Source organism: Caloenas nicobarica, chromosome 2 (assembly GCF_036013445.1).
Source record: "Caloenas nicobarica isolate bCalNic1 chromosome 2, bCalNic1.hap1, whole genome shotgun sequence".
NCBI lineage: Eukaryota > Metazoa > Chordata > Aves > Columbiformes > Columbidae > Caloenas > Caloenas nicobarica.
In genome coordinates this window covers 42039572-42049301 of record NC_088246.1, presented here as the reverse complement: position 1 = coordinate 42049301, position 9730 = coordinate 42039572, and the positions used below count along the sequence as shown (strand labels likewise).

Sequence of the window (9730 nt, the reverse complement as noted above, 5' to 3'; positions counted from 1 at the left end):
TGTTTGCAGCTACCATAATAAAGCAGCAATTAGCATTAAGTAGTCCCTGATCAGCTCAGTGGGGTATGTGATAAAAAGTGATGATTCCAAACAAGTACATAAAAATGAAACCAATACTAAAAAAAATTCAAATCGACATGGGTTAAACTTTGGCTCCATTGATTTTTTAAAAAATCTTAATTCCCTACAGGGCACACTATTTAGTACTGCATCTAGGCCTGTTAAAATTATCAATAATAAAACCACCTAAAATAACTCTTGTCACAAAGCTTTCATGGTTTAAAGGTTACCTGCAGCAGACGATTAAATTGCAATGAGCTGAAGTGAGAAGAAAGATCTTTTAATTGTTTCGTTTTGTTGTATTTTTCTGTGTGACACTATAATCTGTCTTTTCATGGTTGGTACCCAAGAGTCTGCATCCAGCAGTCCTGAGGCCACGATCTCTGCTATCAGAGGGAAAGGGAAGCATATCTCTCTGACAAAATATTAATTACAGATCTGTGGCTATGTATCGAGACTGGGTGGGTTTAGTCAGGCTGTACTTCAGGTCCACAATAATGCAGCACTATCTAGTCTTCCCATATGCCACTCTAGATTACAACTACCTGAAAAAATATTATCTGCAGAAGAAACTCACTGGATGAATGTACAACCCTGCTGCTAGCTTTCTCCCCAAGGCTGAATTCTTTAAATGAATTCTTTTTTGCATATAATTTTCAGAGAGTAATGTTGAATTTTATATTCTGCCTTTTATATTTCATGCAATCTAGGTCCTCATTAATAGTATTGCTACTATTATCACAATCTAAGAGGTTTGTGGGTATTTTTCCCAACAGCAAATTCCCATACTCCCTTTGGTTTGTATGCTCTTACATTTTCCCTTTGGTAATATATTATTTTACTTTCAGGCTTTATTCATTAATCCATTTTGGACTGCCTTGTTCTCTACGAGCTCAGCTTCTAAGTGAGTCTTAATCTTTCTCCAACTGCATTTTTCTCGTCATTCTCTTTAACTTTCTGTTCAGCAAAGAGAGCAAATGCAAAAATTATACTGTTCCACATCATCACTCAGGCCATTTGTATAAATAATGAGGTTTTAGGGTGCTACTAAGCCTTGCGATAGCCCATTAGTAATCTCTTTCCAGAATGAAATTTACTTATAGTATAGCTCCTTTATGTGTCCTTTACTTTACAGCTAGTGAGCTATTCTGCCTCCACTTACATGGGTCAAAGGCTAAGAAATGACATTTTCAAAAAGAAAACTGGTAAAATGTCTTTTAATAAAGTAACCCATCTGACTTCAATCACATCTGCACTATCAATCAAGGCACTACTTGGCTAAGGTGCTGACTGGTGCCAGAAAAGTCTAAGTCCTTTACTTGTTCTTTGCAAGAGACAACCTAAATCACCATCAATATGCCAGCTTCAGGTATAACTTCATTTTCCTGTCCTTGTTCTTCCCGTTTCTCATCCTCAACACAAGACCCAGATCTGTCTCTTGCATATGCTTTTTTATTTTGCTAAAAGATTCCTTGTTTTTTCAAAGTTTGGCTAGTTCTATTTTTCCATTTTGGCAGAACAAGCACAGGTTTTGTGAGTCTTTTTCCTTTCTGCGCAACTGTTTTTTAAATCCTCAATACCATACTTGAATATCTGCCTTGCTATTCTTGTCTAAAACTTCAGAACAAAACAGATTATCACCTACCAAGGCAATCCCTGTGCCACATGGAAAATGTACATGCCATGCTGTGTGCATACTCCACTGTTACCACTCCATGCCATGGCTAATGAAATAACACAATATATGGAAATGAATAAAGCTGAAACGAAAATTAACCACTGTCAGAAATCTTATGAACTCCTATATTATTGTCTCCTGAATGTCATCTGTATGGAACAATGTGCAGAAGTCATATTTGAAACAACTTACCATGAGTGAAAAGGCAGAAGTATAAATGGAATGGGTAATAAAGGGGAGCTCAATCATAAACCTTGTATCATCACACAGGAAGTCATCAAGTCACGACTGTGAAGTCCTAACTTCTTGGCCAGCCTCTCTTTCGCATGAATGTTTCCAAGGAATTTCTCTGCCACATGCATATGAAAAATCTATTCTACTGAAGCAAAAACACAGAATGATCAATGTCTTGTCTTCTAGTCAAGAACAAAAACTTCTTTACCACATAAAGAATATCTTTCATTTATTTTTATTAAAACGAATAAAAGAAATTCCTTCTTTCTAAAAGAATTACTGATGTCAATGCTAGGGCGAGTAAAGTTCTTGCCTATCAAATGAGCAATTCTCAAAGCTGAGAAGAGATCACTGTACACAGCGAGGGTGGCAGTACAGAAAATCATCAGTGCCTCTTTTCACAACACACATAACATAAGTTAAACACTTGCAAAGCACAAAGTTGCATTAGTACCACCAAAGCCAAATGAATTTGTGAGTGCTATACGCCGTTTTTCAGTTTTCCACTCCTGAGCTATTAAAGGAACATAATTGAGATCAAACTCTGCCTCTGTTTTCTGTAGGTTTAGGGTAGGTGGCAAAATTCCATGGTAACAGGACAGTGCAGTAAATGCTGCTTCAATAGCTCCTGCAGCCCCCAAGAGATGTCCCGTTGCTCCTTTTGTGGAGGAAACTGCAATATTACGTGAGTGATCTTTAAAAAGTCTCTTGATTGCTTGATTCTCAGCAGCATCTCCTAGAGGTGTAGAAGTTGCATGTGCATTCACATATGTTATGTCTTCAGGTTTGATCCCAGAATCTTTTATTGCTGCAGACATACACCTAAGGGGAAAAAAAGAAAAAAAAAAAAAAAGGCAGAATGCTGAATTTCCTACTGTATTTTTGTTACTAACACACATGTACAAACCAAAAACAACCATACAGGGTGTTTTAAAACATTTCTCAAATGTGAAAATCTGCATGACATAGTTTACCAGACATGGAAATGACAAGAGATGGATTCATCTAACTAAACACGCTACCATCTACATTTTGCCACCCTAGAAAGACAGAAGTGGTGAGGCCCACTATAAAATCAGACTTGCTGCTAAAGATTTACAGATTAAATTCCATAGTTGAGAAAAATACAAAAGGAAAGTCTCTACAGTCTCTACAGTCTCTACAGACTACATTAATAAATCAAGGCCCCTTTCCAATGCAAAATTTGAAAACATTTGAGAGAGAAATAACTACCTGAAATTGTTACAAAAATTAGGTTTCCTAAACTGAAGTTTCTTTAGAGTAGCTGATGCATTAATGTAACAGTCAGTACAACGGTCCAAGAAATTCCCTTCCCATTGTAAGTCAAAAGAAGATTCACCAGTTTTTACATTTTATTTCCCCTCATATTTACAGTGTTAGGGAATTAGCAATAAAACTTGCTCTATCAAACAAAAATATTAGGAAATGAAAGAAAAATTCTGTAGTCATCATCCTTGTAAGCTTCTTTTGCATGCCTTCCAGAGGCTAGAAGACATCTAGGACATAGCACTGATTCCTATAAATAAAATGAAATTTACCGGAAGACACCCTCTCCTGCCCTGACATGGTGCCTTCCATTCCGACTCCTGATGACCTGTGGACTGTGACTGCCACTATAAAACACACTTTTTAATGAAAACCACAGAAGGATTGATACAGCTCCATACTGCAATTTTCCCACAAGAAAGAAGGGGATGAATCACACACACCTCCTAGCGTACACAGCTAAACGAAGTATCTATAAGCAAAGGACCACTGACTCTTTTGAATTTTATGAAAAATAAGTAAATAAAAAGAAGCTCAAAAAAGGATAGCACAGGCTGCCAGACAAATTTAAATGTGTCCATTAGAGCCTTCCACTGATGCTCACTGTCACTAGACAGTGACCCAACATTCAGGCAAAAGAGGTTACTGATTAACCATGACAGAAACAGATACATTAATTTAGTTAAATACGCCAGCTGCAAGAAGCATATTTACTTAAGGAGATAACAGATTAATTGTGTAGAACACACTTTATAGCCACACTTCCGAGTCTGGCTTTGCCTCTCCTGTTCTGCAGGTTTATTCCAATATGTATTAATCTCCAACTGAAGTAGTTACGAGAAGATGACAAAAAAATATATTCCCCTGAATTTTTTTTGATGTGATAAATAAAATTCCTTCAGAAAAGTGAAGCATATACATTTCAGATCTAATCCATATACCACTGCAATAACAAAATATTGGCTTGAAGACTGTATTAAAATGTATCACTTCATCTCAAGGGTGGAAAGGCTTGACATTTTGGAGATACCAAGATTAACTTTCAACTACATCCCACTGTGAATTTAATTTATATGCTACTGCAATCATAAAATATACAAAAATTTTGTTACAATATATTGCCATATCATCTCAAGGGGAAACAAGTCTGAAAATCTGAGATAAGACACTCCTGATTACTCAACTCACACCTAAGTCTGTAGAACAATTATGCATGAATCAAACAGCATAGAGGGAAACCTAGTATATTACACTTCTTGAAAAATCTGCTAACCCAATGAAGATACAAACACAGCTTTACAGCACCATGCAAAAGTTTGATTTATTTGTGCAGTGATATATTGAGCTTTGTTATTAAATATTCACATACATTCAGAACAATGCAAACTAAATCTTTACTAAAGATTCCACTGTCAGTAATACTGTTTAGCTCACACAAAGCTCACAAAGAGTACATATCCTTACATGCGTAATTTACCTGACAATTTAATTAGATCAACGATAAAGACAGAGGAATATCATCTACTTGTGAACTGTTTTTGATAAGATTAACAATGATGAAGCTTTACCATCTTACTTAATAGTACTAAAGTGTATTTCTGCTTTGGCCCTCCACCAGCACTCTTAGATGTATTAGAATGAAGTATTTAAATATGATTGTAGCACAGGCATATGATTGAAATTATTTGTTTATGAAAAGCTGAAGTCTTTTCTAAATAAGAATAGCCATAATTAATGCTAATTGCATGTACAGTAATTATTCTAACAATCTAGATCCTCCAAGTGCTTTACAGCTTTCATCACTTGGGATTTCTCTAGCAATGCTATTTCCTTTTCAGAACACAACAAATGACTGCTTTTACAGTGGGATCTCTCTTCTCTATGGACAAAGGGTGAAGGAGAACTTGAAAAGATTCTATTGTACCATAAGAATCTTAAGAAAGAAGCTTCCCTTGAGTCTTATTCGTGTGAACAGCTGTAGGCACCAAATGTAAAATATTTTCACATAAAGAAAGTTTTTGTAATTCTATGCAAAAAGGCTGATTCTAGCAAGAACCGGCCTTCACCCTGTTGCTAGAAAAATAAAATTGGGGCACAACATTACCAGAAGCTCTTTCATTTTTCAGATTAAGTTTTCAGGCTTTTGTAATTTTTTTTTTTTAATTTTAATTCAAGATTGAACAGCATTTCCCTAGGAAAAGCACACAATAACAGAAACACATGTACCCACTATAAATATTACATGATATATTATTATATTAATAGCTACATATTTATATATAATAATATTATATATTATTAGAATTTAATTATATTATAATAACGTATAAAGTAGCAATTGTAATCAACACATGGTTCTTACCTGAATGCACCATCTCCCTCTGGATTAGGTGCTGTTATGTGGCAAGCGTCACCAGACAGTCCATAACCTAGCACTTCTGCATAGACTCTAGCACCTCTTTGTACAGCATGCTCATACTCTTCCAAGACCAGCACAGCAGCACCCTCTCCCATTACAAATCCTTCTCTCTGCGAATCAAACGGTCGACACGCCATTTTAGGGCTTGAGTTAAAACTCGTGCTGAGGGCCCGAGCTCTTGCAAATCCAGCCAAGGACAAAGGACTAATGCAAGCCTCAGTCCCTCCAGCCAACATGACATCAGCATCACCGGCGGCAATAAATCTAAAGGAGTCTCCAACAGCGTGAGCACCTGTGGTACACGCAGTCGACACTGCATGATTCGGCCCTTTCAGCTGGTATTTAATGCTGATCTGGCCTGCTGCCATGTTAACTAAAATCTTCGGGACAAAGAACGGGCTGACCTTGTTATAACCCTTTGTTTTAAATAAAGCGGCTGTATCAGAAATCTCTTCCAGTGGAACCATTCCCATCCCAATTGCTACACCGGCACTTAAGCGATCCTGTTCGGACTGGGGAGACCAGCCAGAGTCCTTCATTGCTAGCTCTGCTGCACCAATGGCCATGACAGTAGCAGAACTCATGGATTTGATCTCTGACTTCGACACAAAGGTTTCTTCACTGAACTGGCCCTCCTCCTTTCCCCTCGGCACGCAAGCAGCCACTTTACACGGGACGCCTGCATATTCTTCCTCGTCTAGCGCTGCAATCCCACTGTCTCCTTGGAGAAGGCGCTTCCACACAAATTGAGTCCCCACACCAAGAGGGGACACTAACCCAATACCTGTAACAACTACTTTCCTTCGACATGCAGGCAGTGACTTGCTGAAAGCTCTTCTGTGGTTTCGTAAACGCAGATTTAAATTCAGACTCTGGAGATGGAGATTTGTGATCTTTAATAGATCCCGCGAGCGCTGTGACAACATGGTGGAAAGCAATCACTTCAAGCACATTCCTGTAACTGGGGAGAAAAAAAAGACACAAACGGAACAATAAAGCAGCCAACATGAAAAATAGTCCAAGTCCAGTAAGTTATCAACCTGCTTTTTACATGAAAGCAAATTTTCAACCCTGCAGAAAGGGATGTAGTTTCCTTATCTGTAATCAGGAATAGTATGTGTTATGGCAGAGAGGGCATAGAAACCCATTCACTTTGTGAATGGCTCCAGTGGGCTCTTCCAGCTTAAGCTGCTAATGAATAGAGTTCGCACCACTGTGGACTGTGAGGCACCCTCTGGTGTTGCTCCAAAACTCCCCCTGGGGCTTTAACCACCAGCTGGAGGTATCAACAATGAGCATTAACAGCTTAAATCTTCCAAGGGAGAAAGTCTGTGTTCACCCAAAAGTGTATATCCTACCATTACCATGTCAAGGATGTCGTGACCTCAACCTTTATGTCAGGCACAATGGTCTAGAAAACTCAGGAGTCAAGAAACTCTTCCTGGTCTCTGCCACCAAGGAAATACCTATCTTGGACAAGACTCCTCACCCTTCTATCTCCACCTACCGTGTATCAGCCTTGAGGCATTTAGACTGTCAGAGAACATGCACCTCGAGTGTGTTTGGCCAAGGCGTACCACACCACCACGACTCCCTCGAAGGTAACACCACCAGACCCCGCGCATCGTGAGGCCCATCAGCTGACAGCGGAAGGCCACAAGCTCTTCAGGCGGGACAAGAGGACCACGCCAGGCGGTAACGCCGCAGCACCGCGCCACACACAGCGCCCATCTCACGCCTCGGCCACCGCCAGGTCCGGGGCAGGCCTGGTGGCGGGCATCCGTCCTGCTGGAGCACGGCTCTGTCAACATCTGCCATACCGGCTTCAACCCGCTTTTTACCGCGGAAGAAAGGCACCGTGGCATTGCCAGGTGTTTGCTAAAATACAGAGAGCTGTACAGCGACCATATGGGGCAACCAGGCAACGCACTCCTGCCAAAATACACAGACCCGCTCTTTCTGTGGCAGCACATGCACACAGCAGCGCTATTAAAACAAACAAACAAACAAAGGAAAACTTAAAACCAGCGCCTTACTAATGCAGGTGGGTTTTTTAAGGAGGCTGCTTTAAATCCACACCCAAATTCGTCATTTGTTTTGGGGCAGTCGGGCTGCATTTTATCAGAAGAGCGGAGAGTTAAATGCAGAGGTCCCTCAGGCACTGCATGCCTAACGCCACATGCAGATTTTAATATTAATAAACATAATAACCTAACGAAACTAATAACATGCTGTCAGCCGGCGTAAAATAATCCGGAGAACTAGGCTGACCCGAGCAATGCCGAATTAAAACCGCAGCGAAGGTCCCCGGCGCCACGGGACTCCCGTGCACCACCCCCGCTTTCGGCCGGGCCGCCCCGCCCGGCGCCGCCATTGCCGTCCCGCCCCGTTCCGCTGGGGGCAGCCTCTCCCGCGGCGCCACCGGCGGGGGAAGCCCTCCCGCTCCCGGCAGGGGCCGGCCGGCAAGCCCCCGCCTTCCCCCGTTCCAGCCCGCAGAGGTACCTCCGCCGGCCGCGCTCCCCCCTACTCCGCGATGGTTGGCTCTGCCTCCCTCTTCCTTTCCGAGGGCGCCGGGCCGCACCACCCGGGACAGACGGGGGGGACGACCACGCGACGGCTTTGTAGCCGATCTCCGATGTCCCGATTGATGAGGAGCTCCGCGAGCGAATCGGTAACTCGGCGGTGGACTGCGCGGCCCGGCGGCGCTTCCCGCTCCCCGTCGGAGGAGACCTTTAAGATCATGGAGTCCAAGCGTTAGCCCGGCACTGTCATGTCCGCCTCCAAACGTCTCCCTGAGCACCACATGTACACGTCTTTTAAATAAGTCTAGGAATGGTGACTCCACCGCTTCCCTGGGCAGCCTGTTCCAATGCCAGACAACCCTCTCCATTAGAAATTTCCTAATATTCAACCTAAAACTCCCCTGGCGCAACTTGAGGCCATTTTCTCTTGTCCCATTTCTTGCTACTTGGGAGAAGAGACCAACACCCTCCATGCTACAACCTCCTTTCAGGTAGCTGTAGACAGCAATAAGGTCTCCCCTCAGCCTCCTTTTCTCCAGGCTGAACAGCCCCAGTTCCCTCAGCCGCTCCTCATCAGACTTGTGCTCCAGGCCCCTCACCAGCCTCATGGCCCGTCTCGGTGGAATAATAGGCAAGAGGGTAATGCTGCGGTCATGAGGGAGACCTTGTGGTTTCCCATCGCTTTCCTTCATGCCGTGTTGTGCACTGCAGCACATTTCAGCACCGAGCGGGTGGGAGCTGTCACAACCACAGCAGTAACCAGTACATAACCACATAACTCAAGGCCATTGCATCCAGGTGCAGGAGGAGCTCTTCAGGGCCTTGCAGTCTCCACCAGGCCCATTTAATGTTCTACCATAACTCATGCCTTGGTTCAGTTTTCCGACCTGGGCTTCGTTCCCTTGCTCTAGTCCCAGTTCTGATCTGATCTCTATTCTTAATCTGCACCCCTCAGATCCCCATCTTTCACCAGCTCCCAACTTTGCTGTCACATCCCTGGGCAAAGTGTTCTCCTCCACACAGGGGCTGAAATGCTGGTAGAGAAGAGAGAGGTAAACACAAAGACAAGTTGATCACTGACTTCACAGGAGTGTCTTGAAAATACATGTACAAATACACCAACAGCATTCATACACAAAAAACTACCTATTCTTGCTGCCTCCAGATGGAGCAACCATAGTGCACGATCTGAACTGAGACCAAGCTGCAAGCTGTGCCTGAGATGACATGTAGGAACAGTTAAGTTTTCACTTGAGAAAGACTGTTGCACCGTAATTCAAATACATGAAGTCTAGGAGCCATCATGACAGAGCATAAAACGTGTGCCAAAGTCTCATCGACAAACACATGAAGCACCTACTGCAGGAAAAAACAGAGCAAACAAACAAAACCCAAACAAACAGAAAACAACAACAAAACCGCACAGATGCCCAAAAGGAGGGAAATGCAACATTTAATAAAGGAACAATAAACACTTCTGCAGGTTTTTTTTTAAAGAATAGTGTGTGTTTATTTTCCTTTTAGAAATAA

General features: G+C 42.2%; 1 protein-coding gene across 5 annotated transcripts; it reads right to left on the bottom strand.

Annotated features, from left to right (window-relative positions):
* Positions 1 to 2237: 2237 nt before the first annotated feature.
* OXSM (3-oxoacyl-ACP synthase, mitochondrial) lies at positions 2238 to 8284 on the bottom strand. 5 transcript variants are annotated; one of them, XM_065629177.1, is made up of 4 exons: positions 7950 to 8145; positions 7186 to 7466; positions 5622 to 6639; positions 2238 to 2794 (listed from the first exon to the last, which is right to left on the bottom strand). In XM_065629177.1, the coding sequence occupies exons 3-4, from the start codon at positions 6602 to 6604 to the stop codon at positions 2392 to 2394; spliced, it is 1386 nt and encodes a 461-aa protein (XP_065485249.1). In that variant the 5' UTR covers positions 6605 to 6639; positions 7186 to 7466; positions 7950 to 8145; the 3' UTR covers positions 2238 to 2391. The 5 variants fall into 5 exon arrangements, with proteins under 5 accessions (XP_065485249.1, XP_065485251.1, XP_065485247.1 ...); XM_065629179.1 differs by having other exon boundaries at positions 7186 to 7463; XM_065629175.1 differs by lacking the exons at positions 7186 to 7466; positions 7950 to 8145 and adding an exon at positions 8181 to 8284.
* Positions 8285 to 9730: the final 1446 nt, after the last annotated feature.

Excerpts from the sequence above, each read along its gene's own strand:
- OXSM (XM_065629175.1), bottom strand. The coding sequence starts at position 6,604 with ATGTTGTCACAGCGCTCGCGGGATCTATTAAAGATCACAAATCTCCAT. Across the intron at positions 2,795-5,621 it reads GAGGGAGATGGTGCATTCAG|GTGTATGTCTGCAGCAATAA; the intron begins GTAAGAACCATG and ends TTTTCCCCTTAG.